Source organism: Corvus hawaiiensis, chromosome 13 (genome assembly GCF_020740725.1).
Source record: "Corvus hawaiiensis isolate bCorHaw1 chromosome 13, bCorHaw1.pri.cur, whole genome shotgun sequence".
NCBI classification, from domain to species: Eukaryota; Metazoa; Chordata; class Aves; order Passeriformes; family Corvidae; genus Corvus; species Corvus hawaiiensis.
The window spans coordinates 19,422,137-19,446,088 of record NC_063225.1 but is presented as its reverse complement, the minus strand read 5'-3'; the positions used below and the strand labels follow the sequence as shown (position 1 = coordinate 19,446,088).

Genomic DNA, 23,952 nt, shown 5'->3' with positions numbered 1-23,952 from the left:
CCCAGGCAAACAGGGTTTTTCACCCAGGCATGACAAAATCCACTGCAGTTTGGGTAATAGTCCTTACGTTAGGCTCTCTAGTTTTGTTGCTCAGGCTCCTTTAATTTTAGAATGCTTTTTGAAAAGATGGCTGATGGCTTTGATTGACTCCTTCATAGCTCAGTTTTACCCAGAGCCTTCATTATGTCTTTGGCCCTTTAGAGCTGCCAGGCTTCTCTCCCATCACATTGTACAAATTTTTTTGTATAAACAGCATGAGTAGCTGACTCTTTCTCTTTAGGATTTAATTGATCCATTGGCTTACTGTTCACTAGGAAGGTGTTCTTGATGAAACTCTTACTTAAGAGTTTCATCTTACTCTAACCTAAGCAGATTTCCACTTAATGGTTATAGTTACAAGTAAAGTTACACCCCTTTTTCTTTTCTCAGACAGAAAAATAATCTAAATCTCTTCACCAGGGTGATGCTGTTGTTGGTCAAAGTTTTATCTGGAAGTTTCTGTGTTTAAATTTGTACTGATGAACATTTTATGAAACGCTGCCCTCAGTGCCATAAGGGTTTTTTTCTATTTGTCATTCTACTCCTTCCCATTGGTTCACTGCCTGCAGCCCTTGGCTGAAGAATGCAAATGGTGACAGAATTTCACATTCATCACTCTTTTGTAGCATCTCCTTGGCTATCATTGCTCTGATTGGGACTGAGGTGTGATTCGGGTTCTGCTACAAAGGTTCAAGAGTCTGTCTGTATTAGTCATTCAAATGAAAACATTGGCGTTCTCTGTTAACTAAGTTGCTTTTTGTTGTTTTTCTTTTTACTGAACCATTTTCAACTTCATTTTTGGGTTTTCTTGTTCTCCATTCCAAACATGAATGTGCCAGTATTATTCATGCTTTACATTGATACAAATTCTCCCTATACTAATTATCTTTTGGTTAGAGATCGAGAAGAGAGGTTGGCAGCTCTTACTGCAGCTCAGCAAGAAGCCATGGAAGAACTGCAGAAGAAGATTCAGCTGAAGGTATAAAAGGATACATTAGCTGAAAAATATGTTAATATTTCTTTGCGCAGTTTAATTCCATTTGCTGTAATTCAGTGTGTGTTTTCTTCGTTGCTTTATTTTCCATTCAGCATGATGAAAGTATTAGAAGGCACATGGAACAAATTGAACAGAGAAAAGAGAAAGCAGCTGAACTAAGTAGTGGAAGACATGCTAATACTGACTATGCACCAAAGCTTACACCCTATGAGCGAAAGAAACAGTGCTCATTATGCAATGTAATGGTAAGTTGGGTAGAGGGGATACTGCTGGAATTGCAAGACCAACCCAAGCCATGAAGCTACAAGTTCTGCTTCACTCACTTGCACTTTTACTGTATTCCTGCTCTGCTTTTGTAAAGAGTGCACCTTATTCTTCTGTCCATAAATCAGGTGGGTTAGGGAAGATTTGAAAGAAGTGTAGAGTTGTGGGTACAATGGAGACTGTGGGCAGTGCTCAGTTCTTGGCTGTCTCTGCAAAGAGAAGCAAGAATTCAGGAGTATCAGATGGAAGAAGGTGTTTAAAAGATAGGTTTATAGCAAAGTAAAGAATATGATCCTTTACATAGCAGGCAGCTGAGCTGGGAACACCTTTTTGTAAGATGCTGTGGTTATTTGAATTCACTGTGAGTTCAGGGGTTGATTGGTTAAGTTTCGTTGGATTGAAACTCACAGAGAAACCACATCAAGCTCAAGAAGTTCTCGAATTGAGTTTGGTTGGATGCTTAAAAGTGTTGGAAAGGAAAAGGAGTGTTCTCTTTGTCTCCTCTTTTCCTTTGGTGTCTTATTCTTTGGTTGCTGTTGGAATCCAAGTACATTGCTTGGCGGCATCCTAGCCTCAGCAGGGTCTCTCTGCTTGTGCCTGCCCTCCCGTGTCCCAAGAATGGCTGGGGAGAGAAGCCACAGAGTCACTGAGCCAGAGCTGGGAGATCTGCTCTTGTTGATAACTGCTTTCACTGCTTTGCAAAGACCGTGCATTATTGGAGCCTTATATGCCACTAAGCATTATTTCTCTTTAATTGCTGCATTAAGCAAGATTGCAGGGGATCACCTCAGGCGGTGCTGGAACAGAAGCTCAGGCTCAGCAGACTGGAGTCTTTGTATACTCGCTGACCATGCATTTCAGAATGAAACTCCAGTATATGAAATTAGACTGAAGTGAAGATGAGAGGAAAGCCCAACATACTTTTTAATCTATTATTACACTGCTGGCTAGAAAATCATTCTGTAATTTACTGTTAAGTCCTGCATAAAAGATGTTTATGTAAATTAGATAGAGGAATAAAGTACTGTGCTTGAATTTCTGAACATACTCCTGACAAACTGGCATATTTTGTATTACATGTAAAATACTGTTGTTTATACATTACGAAATTTGCAAAGAAAAAATAACTATTAAGTCATTGTCATTACAGATCTCATCAGAAGTGTATCTTTTTAGCCACATTAAAGGGAAAAAACACCAACAAGCTGTGAGAGAAAACAGTAGTATACAAGGACGAGAGCTTTCAGATGAAGAAGTGGTAAGTTTTGTACTATTTTTCTGTATTCTAGTTTTAAATACCATTTAGCTGAGTAGCCCATGAAAGTCTTAAAAATTCTTATAAAGGAGTTGAACAAGACTGTTTCTGTTAGCATGGGAGTCGTAGCAGACTGCCAAAGAAAAGGAATGAAAGAAACAGTCCATTCACATTCTGCAGGCAATTGCCATTGGAAGTAGATTCTTTTTAAAATGTGACTAGTTATTTTTCTATTAACCAAAGGCATTTTTCATGTCACTACATTTATCTTTTTATCCTAAAAATCTTATACATTGCAAGTATCAGCATCCTGCTTTTTTCCTTTGTTCCTCCTTGTTGCTTGAAATACCTTAGTCATTTTTTAGGTGAGCAGATGTGCTATCCTATGCATCAAAGTCCATAATGCTGAAAACTGTAGTGCTAAATTACTTCAAAATGTAAGGTTGGAAACGTTTTGTAAACATTAAAATCGCTAAGAAGAAGAATAGTTTTTCAGTAGCTTCTTTAGAAGAGTTGGCGTTTAGGGTGATTTTTAGGAAGCACTGAGGACATTTTGTACTATATCAAGAGACCACTGCTTTGTAGAAAAGACATCTGTATAGTTGTCTCATTTAATTTTTTGTTGCTGCTGCTGGAATTCAGCTACAGTATTAAGTCAAGGCCTTTTCTATGAGAATTTGAGTTCTGCACATCCAAAAAAATTTGTGAATGCCCCTGTATTATTATAATATCTGTCAAGTGTTAGGAGGAAATAGTGTGCAAGCCAGTTCTTCAGCACTGATTCAGATTGAACTTAATTGTGTTTGGAAATCTGTTTCCAGCCGAGCTGATTCAGATGACACTGTCCAGTAGTTCTGACTTTTTCACTTTTCTTCATAGTTCTTGTTACTATTTTTATTTACTGAAACATTCTATTTATTTTCAGCTTTCTACATCTGCCTGTAACATGTTCTCCTTTTTAAAAAGCTTTGGAGAGTTAGGTCTCTGAAGTAGTGAAATTCACAGAGAGTGGTTATCACTGAAAAAGCAGAAAAAGATAATTGGAAAGGCACAGTCATCTGGAGGAATAAATGTTTGTGGAGTTGCACTTTCCTGCCCTTTCCCAACTGTAATGAAAGTACATAAACTGGTTTTTCAGTTTCTTTTTTCCCCTTGGACAGTGATTAGTGGGAGTTGTGTGGTTTTGGATTTCAATTTTAGATGCCAGGCTTACCTAAGTGGATATATGTGAGAAAGCTCCATACTGCACGTGTTTGCCTGGAAATACCAGCTGTGAGATTTCCCAGAATCTTTCCTGTTGTGGGCAGTCTCAGGTATTGACATTTTCTTGGATCTCTCAGGCCTTTACTGGTATCTGTCTGGCCACTGGTGACTGAACTGTGGTTCTTGCTGGGCAGCTGGCTCAGATGAATCTGGAGGAAAACAATGAACTGGATTTTCTTTTGACCGGGCATTGCACGCTCTTCACATCTAATTTGATAGCTGAACAATTCCGGTGTCTGGAAAAAGGGATCAGGTGCCAACAGCTGCATTTCCACCCAGCTTGTGAGAGAGAAGTTCCACTAGAGGGCGCAGAGATCCTGATTTTTGTGCTTAAATCCAGGGTTTCTCAGCAAAGCGTTTTGTTGTGAACTTACGACCTAGATGAAGGTTAAATGTATGCATGCTTAGTGCAGGAGAGAAAGGAAAGAACAGTTTTAACTGAATGAACAGCTCGAGAATTACTATAGCAGATTTGAATATCCTTAATCTAGAAGGTGCGTAGTATTTGGCATACTGGCAATGTATGGATACTTCCATTGTTAGGTATTTTATATATTATTTATGGCTATATTCCAATTTGCCCAAGTATAAAATTCTGAACTATATTATCGTAACCTGAAATTTCCTGGGTCTGAGGCCCTCTCTGCTTTTTATTACTTACTATTTTTTTTCAAAGAGCAGTAGTAAGACACTCATTGTAGACCTGGCCAGTGTAAAATAGCAAAGCAGTTTTATTTATCAGAGCAATCTGCTTTGTGTATCTCTTTATTCAGCATGCATAGTTAATCCCGTCCTCACAACTAAAGCATTCAGTAACTTCTCAAGTTTTGAAATACTTGAGAAAAAAATTCCAAAGTATTATATAGAAGTGAACCCATATTCCAGGGAAGCTTTATAATAGTCATAGTTACTTATTTATCACTGTTTTCAATTTTCCCGTCAGTGAAGGTAACTCTAGCGAGAAAACACTTGTGTTACTTAAAGTTATTACTTGTCATCTGTGATGTCTTTAGATTATATATGTCTCATGTGTGACCCTTCTTCTTTGACATAAAAGATTTTATTTATATCACCTTTGACCTAATAAAATTTCACCTTTGACCTTATGCACTTGACACCTCAGATAACTTACTCTTGATCTTTGACTCATTTTGTGTTCAGTGTATTAGGTAGCTGCCTGGAATGAAAGCTTTTTTAGAATTCTAATCTGATCATAGAATTTCTTTACTATTACTTGAGAAATCACAGGATTCTTTTTATTTGTCCATACTGGTATCTCAGATTTGGGTATCTCCTCAAGACTTTGGAAACTGATTTAAGCAAATGATTATATAATTTCTCTTCACACAGTAAGGATTTTTCTTGGTTGATTTGACTGTAAGCAAAAAGTTAAAAACTACTTAATGGTAGGGACACTGATTCCTCTGGGCCAGGTGGGTGGTAGGAGTTGATCTTGCCAGAAATAAAAAGAAGCTGATATATTCTAGGGATTTTCTCTTTGCTAGAGTGTCTATAAATTCTGTAATTTTACAGACATTTTCAGAGGTAAAAGCAGACTTCATGTCAGAGCAGTGTCCCACTGGTTTGGCATTAAGTGCTTATTGTGCTTTATTCCAGCATGTCTTGTGCAGGAGCTGACAGCTGGTATTAGACCATCAGGAAGGTGAATTCATTTGTGGATGTGACATGCACAAAGAAAACATTTTTGCTATGAATGAAGATGAAAAAGCTTGAGGTTCTTTCTCAGATTATGTGGGAGCTTCATTGCACATCAGCCTTTTGGATTTTCTTCATTTGGGACTTTATTAGTCTCCAGCTGAAACAGGCATAGCTTTCTCTTACAGCAAACAGCTCTTGGTTTTCTAGCAGTGGTTATCATGTGAAAGCAAATTAAGTTCTGTTCACATTTGTTACTTCCTTTGTAACTTTGCTTTTGTCTGGCCTCTTACAGATACATTAATTCACCTAGCTGGTAAAACTTCCAGCAGGCTAAAAGTCATCTTCAGTATATTTCTGAAGCTTTCAATGCTCCCACTGTCCCACATCATTTCACCATTATCTCCAGTGCAGTAAGAGCGTCCTGCCTACATTATCTCTGCTTAAGTGCCTGGCTTCTTCCATCAAACTCTCAGCTTCGCCTTCTTTTGCATTGCCATTTTCTATGCTATTGATTTCCCGTCCTCTCTCAACATCCACGTTGCTTTTAGTTCAGCAAAAGATGTAAACAGTGTAAGCAATTTGCTTTCATTGACTTCACTGGAATCAATTAGTGTGTTGGTAGTCCTGACTAATTGCTTTGCTGAATTAAAGCCTGTGTGACACAAAGGCCTCACTGAAAAGGTGCCTGCAAAAGGCATAAGACAACACCTGGTGATTTCATTAGGCTGAGGAGTCTCTGCAAGGACTTGTAGACATTTTCTTCCACTTGTAGCTCCTACAGATTCACTTTTATGCCCCTCTGCTTTCCCTTTTGTCTTTGCCTTTCTTGCCTCTCCTAGTTTGCTTGGAGAAATACACCCAACAGCTCCCTTTGAACCATTGTCCCAGCTCTCTGTATCTCCTGGTGTTTAAATGCCATGGTTTAAAGGGACTTTGAGAATATAAATCATGTCATTCTATGTGGTCTATGAATGTTTCTAATAAGTGAAAAGGACTTCTAAAAACCAGATGCAATAGATAACTTGGCAGGGTTTGGTTAATTTATATAAGGTGCATGCTAAAATTTTATGTATTCCAAAGCAGGATGGAGGAATATTAATGAACCATTGTTTGCATATGTGAAAAATGTGCCTTTTTTTTATCAGGAGAGAAAACTGATTCTATTGTCATTGTATAAGGGCAACAAAGAACTTCTAAGAGGTATGTTTAGATCAAATGAAAACATAATCCCATGATGGAGCAGAGAGGTGGTTGTTGTCTGAAGACTGACAGCGTTAAAATGTGAGGATTTATATAAAGGCCTCGTTGGCTGAGCCCACCCACATTCCTTTAAAAAAAGCTGCTGGCCAGTGACTAAAGCTCCCTTTGGAGTGTAGCTGCCCAGTTGGCTGGGGCTGCAGTGGGAGCCTTTCCTGGCCCAGCTCTGCCCAGGCTGTAGCAGCTCTGATTTACAGAGTGCCTGCCTGTGCTGGCAGTTTCCCCAGGTACGGACACCGACCCTGGCAGGATGTGGTGGGAGCCTGAGGCAGAGCTGTGCTGGTACCTGTTCTGTGCCAGCCAGGTGAGCTTTATAGCCAGCACCACACACAGGCAGAGTTCATGTTCATAGCAGTTGGAATTTCTAAAAGATTTTTAGATTTTAGGAGCAAGGAGTTGTTTCTCTGAAAGAAACAGAGCTGTTTTCTAGAGGTGTATGCTGCTTCCATTTTTTCTTGCAGAGGAAATTACTGAGGGAAAAAAATGTGGGAATAGTTTCATGTCTGACCCTTGCTCTTCTTCATCTGTATTTACAAGGAGCTTTCTTGTCTAGACACATGGTGATGCCAGGATTTTGCTAATTATTTATTTTTTTTATACACTATGTTTTCATTGCAATTAAATTATATATAACTTGGAATACATAACATTTATTGCTTTAGCCTTTGCGTTATTGAAAAAATGCTTATGTTTTCCTTTCTGAATCAGAGTGTTGTCAAATTCTTCTATTTAAATGAATAATAGTGTTCTATGAACTCCTTTGGTAGCCTGTCTGAAAGATATGGTTAAGCAAAATAGAAAATAATAGTACTAAGCATGGTCAGCTATTTAGTTTCATCTAATAGAGGAGTTTGAGGTGTTTATACCTGTGGGTTTGTGGCTTTTAAAAATCATTATACACAATTAATAGTTCTCTTTTTTATTCTGGAACATTCATGGGTATGTGCCATGTCTACCTGTATTCATAGAGTCACAGACTGGTTTGGGTGGAAGGGATCTTAGAGCTCCTCCAGTTCCACCCCCTGCCATGGGCAGGGACACCTTCCACTATCCCAGCTTGCTCCAAGCCCTGTCCAGCCTGGCCTTGGACTCTTCCAGGGATGGGGCAGCCACAGCTCTGAAGTCAGTGACCAGTGTGTGCAGCCTTGCTGCTGCCCTGGTGTGTTTGCCCTTCATCTCTTCTGATATTTGACTGCTCCATTATGGCCATTACAGCACAAGAGATGACCCTGACCCAGCTCTCATGGCACCAAAGCCATTTCTGGGTAATATGTTGGTGCATATGTTTTTGTCATTTGTAGAACAATATTCCTGTTTGCTTTATCCACAGACTTCATAGTAAATTCATTTTTTTTCTTGGCATCTGATTATAGTTCTCCAGCAGCAGCCCATTTTTCTTCTCTGTTGCTCAGGGGAAACAATCTGTAAATCACTTGCAAACAAGAACTCCCCATCCCAGTAAAGCCTCGGGTTCTGGTTGAGTTGGCTTTACTCTCTTTTTTTTTTTTTTTTCCCCTGAGGAAGGAAGGATTTTTTTAGAGCAGGGTTGTGCATTGCTGGAGGAGTGGAATTATGCCAGGCATCTGTGGTCCATTTTTGTTTATGGATGGTTCATATCTCTTGTATACCTGTGGTCCTTTCAGCCCAGGAGCTCTGGCCGTGTCATTCTGCTGTGAATACTTCTGTCCTAGAAGACACTGTCATGAACAATCAAGTGATTATAAAGTCTAATCCATGTTGCAGCTTGCAGAAGGTCTCTCAGTACCCCATACATCAATTCTAGTTTTTTGTACTTTGCATAGCAATAGCTTCTTACCTTTAATTTATTATAAAGTGTTGTTTTTCTTGGCAAAAATGTACATGATTAATTGTTTATTGGCTGTGCCTTTAATTTTGATAGATCACTGCCAGCAGCTGCACCCTTCCTATTTTTGGCTTGGATATCTTGAATATTCACAGCCAGTAATAAAAACTACTGCTGGCAGGCCCAACTGCACTCTCACCCCCCCCCTTTCTCTCAGTTGTCCTTGCAGCCAGATGATAATGTCAGTGCCTTCCAGCTTTCCTCCCTCATCTGCAGGGATGCTTTCCATGGCCAGGATGCAGAATTCTCATTCTCAGAGAAGAGCCACCTTTACTTTGTCTTCTGTTGCCACATTTTGGAGTGACAAGTGGGAATGATACTAAAAATCTGAAGAAATACTTAAAACTTCTATTAAGAATATTATTTGTTATTTATCTTAGTGACAGACTGTCTTGTCATTGAATCTGTGGACAAACAAGGTGACTGAAAATGCAGTCACTATTACCAGTAAAAATAGTTTTTAGTTTGGGCATGCTAAAAAGCAGGATTAGTCCCTCATGAAAAAATTCCTAAATTCCAGATGTCAAGGAAAACCTAATTGTACAATGAAAGGTCACTCTTCAGTTTTGAATGAATAGTAAAAGTTTTTTAATGCTCTCAACTCATCTTTTGAAGTACAGTCTAGCATAGAAATGTGAATAATTAAAATTTTGATTTTGAGAGGTAATATTTGAATATTCATTACATTATAACCTGTTTCTTATGTATGTAGCACCTACAGTAACACTTATTAATTCATATTAATAAGGAATACTTCCCTTTTTATGAGTCTTCATATTTTGGAGTGGACCATCACTTGTGGTCCTATAATAGTATTTGATCTCTTTAGGATTAAGAATTACTGAACATTTGTGTTTCAGGCTGTCATTGTTTAAAATTGAAGTGTGGTTTTGGTATAACTTGTAGTCTGCTTCAGCATCTGTTTTCCATATTAAATATTGTCCTAGATTATGAGGAAAAAATAAAATAGCGAGGAGTTTGTTGAAACATGTAGTAAAATCATGAACAAATATTCCTGTGGTAACATGATTTAGAATTGAACCTTAAAAAATCCTTGAAAATTTGGCAAATATATCCCTTAAGTGATTATATACACAAGTAAGAAACCATTATTCCTGACATTGGGAATAAATAGTGAAAATATTTTTTAATAACTTTCTGCAGTTACAGGATATTTTTATTTTGAAACAGGTAGAGATGTAAATCCAAAAGATACATGTAGGCTTCAGAATAGTTACCTATTGATTTGCTAGAATATATTCCTTATGTACCTTACCTTTATGGAAAATACTCAGTTTGATATATATTTTTTATATTAAAATGGTAAATGAATGACAGCTATTATTATGTGATAGAAGCTACTACAAGTATTTCTTTATAGTCCTCCTCATGTTTATGTTTTAATGCTGATGTGAGAGGGCAAGTAACAACAAGTGTTTGGAAGTTCTGAAGACTGAATTTAGATAAATAGCTAGAGACAGATGTTTTTCAAATTGCCTTGGTCTGCAGAATTGGGTTAGAACACTTATAAGAATGCCTGTTCTTTCAGAACTTGGGGATTCAAGGTTGGAAAGAATACAAAAATAATAGGATAGCCAGCCTTACAGTATTCTGGCATTTTTGCTTCAGTTCTGGCCAGAATCCAGAAATACAGAAGGGAATGAAAATGAAAAAATAACAGAGGGAAAAAAACCCTATAAACTCTTCAGATTCAGCAAGGTCATTTTGGCTTAGTTTTTTTTGGGTGAAAGTCCAATAGCCAGGAAGGTTTTGCACATCTATGGCTTGTTTAGTTTATGAATGATGGAAGCACAGGTAAGAAGCCCTGGGTCACACCCTGGAACACGGATGGCCGTGTCTCGTGCTGGACAGAGATCTCCCTGCAGTGCTGCCTCAGCTGAGCTTGGAACAGGTGCCAGGAAATCCCTGATGTACTGGCTGCTGCTCCTGGCCTCTCCTGCCAGCTCCAAGGGTTTCTGGAGCCTGCCTTCCCTGGCTGTCCCTGCCTGTGTTGGGGGGAGCGCTGTGCTTAGGTAGGACCAGGGATCAACACAGAGGATCTGCAGCTGTGGCTGCCCTACAGCAGCACAGCCAGGCTTTCGTTTTCTTCTTGGCGTAGAGGATTTGCTGCAATATTGGCCTGCCTGTGCAGGCTTGCCCCAGACAGAATTCATAAAAAGGCAACAGTTACTAAAAAAGAAAGGAACAGGAAATAAGTATTTGTGTTATGGTTACTTCTAATTTTAGAATGAGGGAGTTTCGTTAGGAAGAATTCTGTTTGGCACACTTCACAATTCAATAAAGTTCCTATTAATATTTCCTGAGTAGTGAAATTAATAGTAGCTTATATGTGATACAAGGAGCCAAGAGGTGTCATAGTCAAAAAGATGGGGTAGGTACATAATTTTGCGGTTGTGTTCTGGTTTGATGAATACTTACATATCCAAGGCTTCATCTGCCAAGGACACATCCATGGATGCTGTTGCTGTAATTAGGACGCTAAATGGGGAGAGCTGGTGGAGAGTATTGGTCTTGTGAATGGCTATTGTATGAAGAGGTTGTCAATTGGGAAATTTCTTGTCCAGCTGTTGTATTTTATATACATTAGTGAGGTTCAGAACCCAGTTTGCAGTATGGTTTTCCTCATCCAAGCAGAAGTGGACCCTGCTCAGTTATATAGCATTTCAGCATTTTGTGGCATTTGCTACACTGTCCATGGAAAAACTTGCAATTATGTTTGTTCTGGAGTCTGAAAAAAATTACTTTTATTTCAGGGGATATTGATTATAATGCTGTTATCCTTGTAATGTAAACATGTCATATAAGAAAAAGGGGTGTAATTCAGTATATAGAGAAAAACTTGGTTATAAGAAGTGCTTAGTCAACTAAAATTATCAACTTCAAGATATGAGATTAACAGGGTAGATTTTCTGGTTCAGGCAGTTGGAGGGGACTAGGCAATAACCAGCAAGAATGTGACTTCAGGGGTGACCTTATTAGTTTTAGCTTTAATGGTTTTGGCAACTCGATTTCTCATGTAGTTTGTAGATGAGGCCCATCTGTTGCATTTGGAAAGTTTCAGATTTTCAATGACTTGGCTAAAAGTCAGAACAGTTGAGAATGGAGGGAGAAGGAAGAAATAGCAAAGACTTTTTTGTAAATAATCTAATTTCCATCTGCTTTGTGGTGACTGCAGTTTTACGTGGGCATTTAATATTAATCTTTATCACCTTGCTTGTAAATAAAGTATTGAAACTTTTACAGAAATTTATGTCAGTTTTTCTGAAAATTACTTCAGTGTTCTGTAAAAACTTAGAGGTTCTATGGCTTTGTCAAATAACAACGTGTCTGTACAAAATGCTATTAAATATCACATGGTGTATGTTTACTACCCTACTTTTATGCTTCATGGCTTTTTCAGCTAGAGACTGAGGATCTCCCCCTAAGACAGATACAGGATACCTTGGGATTTTTAAAAGTAATCCTTAGTTTTGGAGAATGCATGGAAAAAATAACACAGGACAGAAAGAGCAGGAGTATTTCTACTCTATTGGGTCACTGAGCCATCATCACATAGCATAGAGGAATATATACAGGTGATCATGAAGAAATACATGTCAGCATTCAGTTCTTGTTTCCTTATTTTGCAGCTGTACATCCTATCAGAACAGTGACTGCTCTTTGTGGCACAGATTCTGCCACCTTCATGAAAGCTGAGCCCTTACTTTGTGACATTGTTGATTTCAGCTGTGCAGCTCAGAGGATGAGTATCAAGTATGAAAAATGATGGCAGAAATCTGACATGGAATGACCATCATAGCTGGCTCTGGTTTAATCCTGAGATAAAAAGTGTCCTGTTAGGACAGGACCAGCAAAATTAGAGTATTGTACATAAACCTTTAAAACAGAGCTACAGAGAAATTGCACAGCTAAAATTGATATGGCTGAAACTGAACATTATTGGTAGGGCTGAATACAGATATTAATGACAGAAGCTTCTGTTACAAAAGAGCCTCTGCTTACTAATGCTTTGCATTTATAATGGCCTAAATTCTCCAAAGATCTGGTGGTTTACCAATCTCTGGGAATTTGGGGCCAGAATGTCCTCAGCATAGCAAAGGACGAGGCCAGTGATGACCCTTCACATTGCCATAAGAAGAAACCCAGAATACTTTTAGGGAGACCGTAAATTAATTTGGTCTCAGAAATTCTTACTGCATTTAGCATTTACTTACATAAAAATAATAACAAAAACAAATGAAAGGCTTTCAGGAAGAAGTGTGCAGATTATCCCGTTATCCTGTATTACATCAGAAATACATCCACTCACTCCCCCAGACTGATGAGTTTTAATATTAGTTAAATGAAAGGATGGCAAAAGTTTGCTTTGAAAACAATGCACTGGCCTCACTCCCTTTTATGCTCTGATGGTTGTTGCTTTTGTGGTGTGTTCACCAGCCCAGCTATGGCCATGCAGGTAAATTACTCATGAGTTTAATTATTTAAAGGATTGGACTTCCTGTACTTCAGTGTGACTCAGTGGATTCTAAAGCCTTGATTTTTTTCAGGTAACTAGTGGGAGCTTAATAAAACACGGGGATAAATATTTTTTCCCCTGCTCTGGAGAGTGATGTAGCAGCAGCTCTCTTCAGGTACCAGTTGTCACCCAATACCAAGCTATTTGTCATACTCATTTCACACCTGAATGGTGTCGATCTGCCCACGGTGATAATCCCACCCTTTGATCTGTACCTTCAAAAAGTGATTGTTTTTGTGACACAGGGCATTATTACTCTAGTCTGACTTTAATGAGCTGTATGGATGAAGTCTGATATTAATCCAAACCGCCCCACGTGAAAGCCGAGAACTCTGAGAACCATCGTTCACAGAGGTGCTCGAGTTCATGTGAACAAAATGTGCAACCATTGTGGGTGCTCTCCTGGCCCCACAGCCTGGGGCATGAATGTGCTTGTTGAACCCTATAGTTCTCAAGTCATCAGCTAAGCCCCAGATAAGATGATGAAAAAAGAGATGAGTGTCTGTGAAGGGGGGGCAAAGCTTTGTCTCCTTCCTTTGTGCCCAGCACAAGTGTGACCCCATGGTCACAGCTGCCCTGGTGTGGCTGCATGGCAGCCTGGCTGCCCCTGGTGTAGCATGATGGCCATCCCAGAGTGCTGTGGGAACTTCATTCCACTCTGCTGCCACATTGGAGCAATAATAGTTTGAAGATGTGATGAACCAAAATCCCAGTTGCACTGTTGAACAAAGATGTAGAACTACAGTAATAGTCCTGGTTAGTTTTGTGTGTTACGAGTGCTTCATCTCACTGGAGAGACTTGAGGTAAGCTCCTGGTGGTGCTGGGGTGCAGCCTTTGGAAAGCAGGGATGTACATACCAAGTCCCACTGAAATCATTCATAAATACCCTTTTCAATAGATGTCATGGGATAAGTACCCTGAGGCTTGGTAGCAAAGCAGCAGTGCCACAGTCTGTTCTGAGGAAGTCTTCTCTTTTCTTAACATCGCAAGTTCAAACCCACCTGTTTCCTGTGAAGTTTGAACCTAATGACGGGATTTCTGGTTTTAAAAAGAAATTTAGTGGAACAGCTGTTTTTAAGTGGGTGTTGAGGGATACATTTCTCTGAGGAGACAAAATTGAACTGGGGTTTCATAACCAGGATGGGGATGGCTTATTCTGCACTGTAGCAGCTTGGTGAAGAGCTAACTCATTGCAGTACACTCATGCTCCAAGGGCACAGCCTCTGGAGATACCTTAAGAAGGTTTTCTGTTAAGCACTTCTTGCTAAAATTAAATGGAGAGTATTAAGGGCAGGGAAAGTGCCTACAAAAGCTGTTAAAATTACGTTACAAGTGACTATAGCAATCGGTAGCAATCTGTATGGTTTGAACAACTTGGACAATACACTGAGGAAAAACTGTTCAGGAGTGCTGGGAGTTATCCAAGGTAGGCAGAGGAGCAAAGGGAAAGTCAACATGACCTTTAGAATGTGCTTAGAGGATAATGTTGGATTTCTTATGTCCAGTACTAATTCAGTAGAATTAGAGCTACTAATTCAGTATTCATTTTGCATTCCAATGATTTAAAATAGATATTTCATTTACTGTTTTCACCAGATATATATTCCTAGGTTATATCATGCAGCACTGCTTTCCAAAAAGTAAATGGTCTTTTTCCAGGAAATTTCACTGAGATTTATTTTGTTTTCAACAGGCGCAATATTTTCCTGAATCAATGAAAGAAAATGTAGGTTGTTTTCTGGAAAATACTGTCTATAAATTTTTTTAGCACTTCACCTTTTACTTTGAATTTTTAGGGTACTTACCAAAAGGGAAGGAATAGACACACCTAATTGTGGCCATAATAACATTCAAGGATAAGTTATCCTAATAAGCAATGGTGACCTGTACTTTATAGTATGGTATTTTGTAAGAAAAGAGATACAAGCCTCAGTATATTAAAAATCGTGTAAGTACATTCTAATAACTGACATTGAACTGGTTTAGCATTTCTTCTGTGGGGAACTGAAATTTTCCAATATTTTGCCCAAATTCAAATTTGTTAAAGTGAGAGGAAAAGTAATATTCCTATTAATAAATCATAACATTTAAAGTAGTGAATAGTAAAATAGTAAAATACATTTCCATCTATTTTAATGAAAGTTAAGACATGTTTAGATTTTCATGAAGAATTAATATAAAAACCAAAATCAGCTTATTTAATATAATGAGTTAATGTGGGTAGGCCAAGTTTCATATAGCTGTAAAAGGCAGCTTGGAGGAGAGAGGATGTCAGCTTGGAGTCCATGCTTGTTAGGTAACAATTTTTTGAAAAGAAGGCACAGTATTTATTGTTGTTCTTTTAATAATTTTTCTCCCTTTTTAGAATATACACAACTTGTTCTTTCCAGTGTGAAATAATCTCTTTCCCAAGATTTATTTTAAAATTTGGCTTCATTTTCATAACCTTCTGTTAAATATTTACCACTTTTTTCCCCTGGGAAGATAATCTATGATCTCCATCACATCTTTACCATTAAATACTATTTCAATATTTTCTGCAGGAGCACCTGTCATTAAAAAAGTACATTGTGGACATTGTGATTGAGAGTTCCGTTCCTGTGGAACCATTAAAAGATGGAGAGGAGAAACAGAAAATTAAAAAGAAAGCCAAAAAGCTAAAGGCACGGATGAATTCCAGGTAGTACAAGTTTCTTTTTATTTTTTTCCTCTAAGTTTTGTTCCAAACTTTACCTTTTGTCCTCTACTATGAGTGCAGTGGAAGGCTGAAAAAAATGTAAAATTATTTGCTTTGGGAGTGTCTTGAAAATAACACTGATGAGCCTAATTTATGGCCACTTTCTCTGATTGAGAAAGAAAACTGAATATCGATCTGGGGCCCTTGGTTTCACCTGTTAAGAGCTTTTCTCATAATTGGATGCCAGTGCCCTGCCAAAACTGTAGCCTCTTCTAGCATACAATAGCATGTTTAAATTTGTGTAAACCATGCCTATTTTTCTTTCTAGCTATTGATTTTTAAATGAAGTATCAAAGAAAATCAATAGTAATCAACAAATAGAAGTCAGCCTGCTGTAGTGTCAAATCCCATGACTAAATTTAATCATTTTTTGTTGCCTGTCACAACAAGAAGAAAGTTAAAAATATCTTAAAGCGGAAAGTGAGTTGTCAGACGTGCAATTTGTTCTTAGTCTAAAAAGTGACATCTGCAAATCAGTGTGATGTGCAGGACATCATTATATCATGAACTGGCAGTGTCACTCTCTATGGCTCAGTAGTCCCCAGCTCAGGTTAATGCTCAGCTGAATATTGTAACATATTTTTGCATTTCTCTCTAAAAATACTTCTCAGGTAGGTAAGAGTCATTGTTACATATGTTCTCTGCCTTTTTAAGTAAGAAGGGTTTCAAATAAGAGGAAAAAGCTTGCACAGATTTTTAGAGCTACAGGAGAAGTGAGATGTTTTATTAACTCATAGCAGTGCTAAAAATGGCACATAAGTCTTCAAAACCGCAACACTCTTAACAATGTATTATTGTTTCTGACTGCTCTCCTCTTTGGATGAGCAGATCCACTATCTGAATATCACATTAGAGCACACTGTTGGAACTGGATAATGTTCTTCCAGGTTTCTAGTTGCACAAAATGCAGAGTTATTCATATGACCTGTTGATTTAATGCACTTAGAGTCCAGTTTTAATTATTTCTCCAGGGCTGCTTCTGTTGAATTTAGTCAAAGAATTGTCAGACCTTGGAATACAAGTTCAAATAATAAAAGTTTTTCTCCTATCTGTGCCAACAATAAATTTTCAGAACATTTTGAATTTGTATGTGTCAGACTCCTGTGTGAGTCAGCATATTTGTCATCAAAAATTGTAATTAAAACAGTAATAAAGGGCCATCATTTTACACTGGTGATGTACTATTGAAAAATACAGTGAAATTTTCAAAATTTAAGTTTTATTGAGGAGACATGAAGTTCACGTTCATTAAGCTTGTTTTTACTTTTAAAGGGTAGCTAAAGTTTTCAATGGCTTTGCTGTCCTTGAAGATAACTCAGAGTTAAATAGAAGATTTTCTGATGTTTTCACAAAAGACTAACTAATAAATATGTCCAGTAGCAACATAAAGCAGAGGTATTTTGATGTTGATAATTCAGAGTTTCATAGGTGTTAGCATACTATCTGCAGACCATGTTTTAGTATATATTTGCAACTCTTCTCTAGAAAAAGAAATCGTTACAACAAATGCCCTTACACCTCAGCACTTGAAATGTCACATTCATTAAGTTTGTAGGAAGCTGTGATATTTTAAACTGGAAAAAAATAAGAACTGCATCCAAATAGGTTCCTGTTGCACTCCTGAGTTTCCAGATCTTAAATCACTCTTGCAATATCAAAGCAATGAAGGGCAGAGGTGAATGAGGGGACAAATGGTGATCAATGGGATATTAGATGTGTTGAGAAGTTTCGTTGGTCTTATTAATTATATTTATAACCCTAAGCCTTTTAACTGGTGCTATCAGTAACAACTGATATATAGGTAAGTAAATTATCTCAGGTTATCCTGTATGTGCTGCTAGCAGAAGAATATCTGGATACTCACACAGGAAAAGCAGGCTTGATGAAAGCTAAATGGAAGCATTAGAGGTGTGGTTACCAGATAGGTGGTACATGCTTTGCAGGGGATTTAAAGAACTCCAGCCATGTGCATTTAGTAACAGGGTTTTGGGATGATAATTCAGGTTTGACTGACTTGTCTGTACAGAAGCTGAATGTGTTGTTTCTGGCTAGGAAGGCAAAAGGTTAATAAAGGAATCTCACCTTCATGTTTAATACTAAATTCAGCTGTGATTAATGGCTTTATTAATGACCTACAAATCAGAGCTAGTGGTGATGTAACAATATTTGTGTGGAGCATAAGTTGGAATGGTTAAGCAAATGAAAGGAAAATCTGAGTAGCTTTGTGAAACTTGAGCCTTTTGGGTGAACAGAAAATATAAAGAAAGGTTTAATATATGTATCTGAGAGAAATGTATCTGCATCACTGCAGTGCCTGGATTAGTTTTGCTTTATATGTGTGTTGTTAGAAATGGGTTACAGGATTGTCACTGGATCCTGCCTTGGTCCACAAGCAACTCAGGATTTTCACCTGTTAGCACAGGCTGGCTGGAGTAAAAACAAGCAGTGAAAAAAGGTCTTGTCTCCCTCTTCCTACTTTTTGGCATATGGCCAGTTTAAATAATACTTTTAAGGGACTAAAGAGGCTGTATTTCTGTTTCCAACAGTAAAGGAGTCATTGGTGGGGGTGTTTCTATGCTGTTTGCCTAACATTCATTATGTTACAATACAGTCAGTAGGTAACATAAAAAATGCTCCTGTGCCTGCAAATATAACCAATGATTTGTATGTTAGTTGTAATCTCTCTGATGTACTAATCTGGTTTGCACTACATGTCTGAATCATTAATATGTTATATAATAATATTGCTTATATTGTGTATTTTTATCATAATATTGTATAGCATTGTATCACTAATAGTTTTATAATAGGCAGTAGATTACTACAGTTTTATGTATCATTTGTGCAATTTTCTACCATTTGAAAAGTCAAATACACCATTTGTGTACTGATGTTATTCCCAAGTAGTAATGTTAATCATAAATTGTTAATGGCCAATGGCCAATAGTTAAGCACCAGTATGGGTTATGGCAGGGCAGCATTGAGAGAGATGCTGTGCCTTACTATGAAGCAGAAAAACCCAAAGGTTTGAACTCCATTGTTTGTATTACATCCTGTACACTTTAGACAATTGTCAATAATAATGAATATTTTCTCCTCCAGGGCAAAGGAATATGAGAGCTTGATGGAAGCAAAAAATGCTGTGTCTGATTCCCCATTTAAAGCCAAGTAAGCATTTATCTCTATATATTTTAGACATATGCTATTGTCCCCTGTCTGTCACAGAAATGCCCCTGAAATTTCCGGTGGAGCAGGTGTGGAAGGTTTCCCCTCAGTATGAGGCATGTTGCCATCTTGAGTTACAGGTCAGTCTCTGATCCAAATGGTCAGACTTTAATGAATGCAGTTTTTTTCTGAAGACACTGTGTATCTTAACCTGTGTTGCAGTAGTAAAGAGAACATCGCTTTCTTACCTGGAAACAAGAAGGCTTTACTACAAGACTGGTGGTGAAAATTCAGCCCTGGAATTTTGGGACTGGAAATCTTATGTTTGACCTCCATTTGGTCAGAAACAAAGGTTCTTGTGGTGGAAACACAGATGTTTTAATGCACAGATGTCTTAGTCTGACATTAAGCTTTTTAAAGAATAGACCTTTTTATTGTCAAGGACAAGGCACAGATGAAAACAGCTGGATGGTAAGGTTAAAACAAGATCTGTGATCACTGACAAATTCCTTCTGCTTAGTTTGAAAGTGAAAATTGCTCAGCTTTTGTGTTCTGATTCAGTTGGGAAAAGATGCAGAATATTTGGATTTCCAAAAGTATTTTGATAAGGTCTATCACCTAAGATTTTAAAAGAAACTATATATGTGTAGTTTAAGTGAAGAACGGTTAGGGAATTGAAAAGAAGTGGAGTATTTCATTAGTCCTTGGCAGAACAGGGAGGTCACCAGCAGAGTTCTGCAATTCTGTGATGGTCAACATACTCACAAGTGACTTGGAAAAAGAGGGCCAGCAGTGAGGGGGCAGAGTGTGATGCTCATACAGAGATCCAGGACCATAGGGACAAGAGCTGGTGCTGAATGATAACTTTGAAGAGAGCGAGTGACCAGGTAGTAAAATGGCAGGTGAAATCCAGTGTATATTGAGTGCTACACAATGGAGAGGGAAGACAGAATTCAATTATATCTTCACATAAAAAAGTGTGGGCCTTGAATTTGCAGATGTAATAGGTAATTCCAGGAAAATATCAGCTTAGTACTCTCAGCAGCACATAGAAATCCTTGGTTAAAATTAGTTAAGAAACAAGCAAAAACAGAACAAAAAATGTCATCAGGTACAAATACCCAGGTCATTTACATCTTTTGAGTAGGATGTGAAGTTCTAGTTCTTTGTTTCTGAACAGATAAGGTACAATTGCTAAAGGTTCAGAGGCACCAGAAAAGAAAATCTGTAATATTTTCAGGTATAACTTACGTATTAGGAAATAAGTAAAGTAGTACATCTCATTTTGGAGGAAAATTTGATAATGGGAGGAAGTTCTAATGGGGTTAAGTTACGGAGATCTACAAGGTCCTAAATGGCATGGAAAAGATGGATGCTGATTGTTGGCTGTCCTTCTTGGTATCAGAATAAGGGAGCACAGGGGAAAGCTGGAGCCAGGTTCTAAAGAAACCAAACCCGGTGTTCTTAATGCAGCGTGCAGGGAGATGTAGGGAACTCCCTGACAGAATTCACACAGGTGCTAACTGACAGGTTACCTGCATTCCTGCAGTTCTAGGAAAGTGCATCCAGCCCAGGAGACTCCTAAGCCAAAAATGGGGAAACAAACAGATTGATTATGCAGGCCTGCCCTGTTCTTAGTGTTCCTGAGACATCCGTTCCCAGTGGGCAGATGGTATGTGTGCCTTAGTTGTAGCTTAGCTTAGGGAGTCTGTAGCATCAGTCAAGGGGCTGTGAGATTTCAAGAGCTGGATTCAAAAACCCTCATCCTAAAATTGCAACAACTTTGTAGATTGGGATATTTGTCTTCAGACTGAGCTAGTAACCTGTACCAGATCCTCTATATTTCGTGGCTGTTTCCATCACTCATAAATTGCTGAGGAAGGTGGCACTTTGCACAAGTTGCTGGTGGTTAAGCAGTTCAGATCCTTGCAGTTAGACCTCCTTGGCTGTATGTACAACTAGCCTGTATGCAAGTATCTTTTACATAGGCTTTTCAATAGCTTGAAAACTGCTGCTGAATCTTAGATGTATTTTAAAATAATAAAAATCTATCACTGAGGTTTGACATAAGAAAATGACCCATCTCCAGCAGATGGCACACCTGCATAAACACATAAAAGAGTTGGCTTCGTTTCTTGGTAATCAGCACTTCAGTTTGCAAGATTAATTTCATGGTATATTAGGACTTTTAGATTTGTGGCTTCTATGTTTTGCTTTTCTTTGCTACTAGCAAATAAAAAATTAGGTTCTAGTCATCAGAAAGTAGAAATGTGTGCATTTGACTCTGAAGATATTAATAAGCTCTAGTGCCTCAGCATTAAATTCTGAGATCATCAGTGATGTAACTTGGTCAGTTCTGTCTCAATTGCAGCACAAGAGAAACTCAGATTTTTAGTTTACTAAAAATGTTTTCAAATCTTTTGACTGATCCTGAATTTACTGATCTTGAGTTTTCATTTTTCTTTATGTAATTAATTGCTCTTTTGCTTTCAGGCAGAATCATCTGTTCCATCTGCCTTTTTAGTTTCTTCCTTTATTGCCTCTGTTAGGGCTGTACCTTTTTAGATGTGAACTAGTGTGATGGCCACTGTGTAGCTCACTTCCATCACAGATCTAGGAGGTCTCTTTTGCAGTCTTCATGTAGAAACCTAGAGACCTATCAGCTTCTTACATCTAAGTTTTTAAAACATAGTTTCAGATACCATAGTTACTGTTACTTCCAAAATTATGCAACTTTTTACCTACTATGAGGGCTTAAATATTTGTGAGCATCTTTGAAATCGAGAGGATAAAAATTCTAGCTCAAGTCTGAACTGGCTTTTTAAGAAGGAGTGTCTGTGAGTCAACCAGAAGCACAGTTTATTAAAATGTGTTTACTTTGCATAACACATACTACAAAATGGGAGAAGAATAGGAAAGTATTATCTCTTTCTGTAAGAGAAAGGGTGAGAGGGCAAGAAATTTTGAGGCAAGAGTTTTAGCCCAGACTGTATCTGTTTACATGGCACACCATAGTCTAAGTATAGAGAAAAATAGTAGGAAAACACAGAACTAAGTACAGGGTCCTACTTAACCAAGACCAGTAGGAAGAGTCAGCATTAAGAAACAAACAATAGTAGGTCTGAAGCATTATTACCTTGAGAAGCTGTGCAAGCAGTCAGAGTATTGGCTCTTCAGCCAGAACACCGTGTGCCGCACAAGGATTCTGTGATTAACTGCTGCTGTACCTGGCTGAGGGAGCAAACTGCTGCCAGCTGGGAGTCTGCACAGCTCTCAGGAGATCTGTAGAGTTACTGAGAAAAGTCATGTCCCAGAAGGAAGGGGCTAAAACCCCAGAGAGCTAAATGCATTCTTTGGGCCAAAACAAATGCCAAGACTTCTTGTTTTTCCCAAAGGAAGGTTTGAAGTACTCAGATTGGAGTGAAAGTATACCAATGAACAAAAGATATCTTTTGACTTAGAGGGCTGTGGAACTTAAAAATGGAGAAGTTCCTTTTTAAAGTCTCTTTAAAATGGGACACAATTGGTAGATTTATTTATTTGCTTAACAGAAGCAATGTCGTTTAGAATTAAATAAATATATCTTTCTTTTATGCTTCTTTGCTTATGCCACATTTCTTTATCTACTCCTCTACCCCCAAACTGAGAGTGTCTTCATAAACAACCAGAACCATTTATGGAATGCAATTTCTTATCTGATTTTAGTTCTTAGTCATGTTGTCAGTTGTTACAGAAGAAAGACAGAACCCAGAATTAGTCTTTGGCAGGTAAAAAGCCTTTTTAGATCACCTTTAAGATTAGGCCACTTTAATATTATGAGACCACTGGTTTCCTGATGCAGCTGATAGACTGTTTCAGTGGTTCTTACTTAGTTTAAGGTTTGCAGATTTATAAAACCTTTTGCACTAAGGAAGCACTGATCCAAGTGCTTTCTAAGCTCTACACTGGTACTCACTAATAGCAATAAGCAGACAGGCTTTATCCTACTTTGATGGACACAGTGTGTATCCCCTTTTCAGTGTCACAGGAGATTCATGACTGGGATTGTAAATGGCTCTAAGTAGTTCTTTCTTAGAAATGACTCTTAAAAGATGGCTGGGACAGTTGGGGCTTTTTTAGTAGGTGTTAAAAAAAATTGTGCACATTAGGGAGTGGGGTGGGATAATTCCAAATATTGCCTTGTTTGGTAGGTATTTTGGTCTCTGAACTATTTTACGTGCTGAGAGGAACATTCACAGCAATGACGGTGGACATTGTCACCTGGAGCAGCCAGCTGTTGCTCCCTGCCTCTCTCCACTGTGCATTTGCTGGTTGGTCCCTGGTGGCATTTAGGTAATTTTGTAAATGCTAGTGGACTCTTGGTGGGTTTTTAGTATTAATTCATATTCTCTGGGAACTGCTCTGAGTAATTATTTAGTGTCCAGTCTACTAGGATAACATGGCAAAACACGTGTCAGGTGTCCGTCCATTAGAGCATTCTCAGGTGTCCATCAGAGCACCTTTTTAAAAGGGAAGGAAAACATTTTCACGGAGTTAGAGGGTTATTTACATGTATTTAGTATCTTCTAATGCAGAGGCCATATATTTCAGTGTTAAATATCCAGATAGCAAAGTACAGTTGTCATCCTTCAATACAACAGGAAAATTAAAATGAAAGATTGCCGTGTGCCTGAAGGGAATTTAGCAGCTTTGCAGGGGGAAAAAAGTTAACCTTTTGGTCTAATATTTTAGAAATAACAAGAAATTGTTTTAATGCATTCGTTTTATTTACCTTTTTCTTTTAAACTGTAAAGGGATACTTCACATAGTATGGGAATTGGAACCACTGTTATCCTGGAAACAGACTGCAGCATAAAAAAAGGTAGAAAATGAAATATTATTTCCTGTAAGAGTCTAGTACAGAGAAGATGGGAA

The 23,952-nt window shown here is 38.1% G+C and overlaps 1 protein-coding gene across 2 annotated transcripts in view; it reads left to right on the top strand.

The window, feature by feature from the left end:
- Positions 1–23,952, top strand: part of SCAPER (S-phase cyclin A associated protein in the ER) — a 136,340-nt gene that overhangs the window by 41,311 nt on the left and 71,077 nt on the right. For both annotated transcript variants that reach the window (XM_048317987.1, XM_048317988.1), the window contains exons 18-22: positions 937–1,018; positions 1,129–1,281; positions 2,451–2,558; positions 15,680–15,816; positions 18,976–19,041. In XM_048317987.1, coding sequence (XP_048173944.1) covers positions 937–1,018; positions 1,129–1,281; positions 2,451–2,558; positions 15,680–15,816; positions 18,976–19,041 — 546 coding nt within the window. The remainder of the gene's footprint in view (positions 1–936; positions 1,019–1,128; positions 1,282–2,450; positions 2,559–15,679; positions 15,817–18,975; positions 19,042–23,952) is intronic.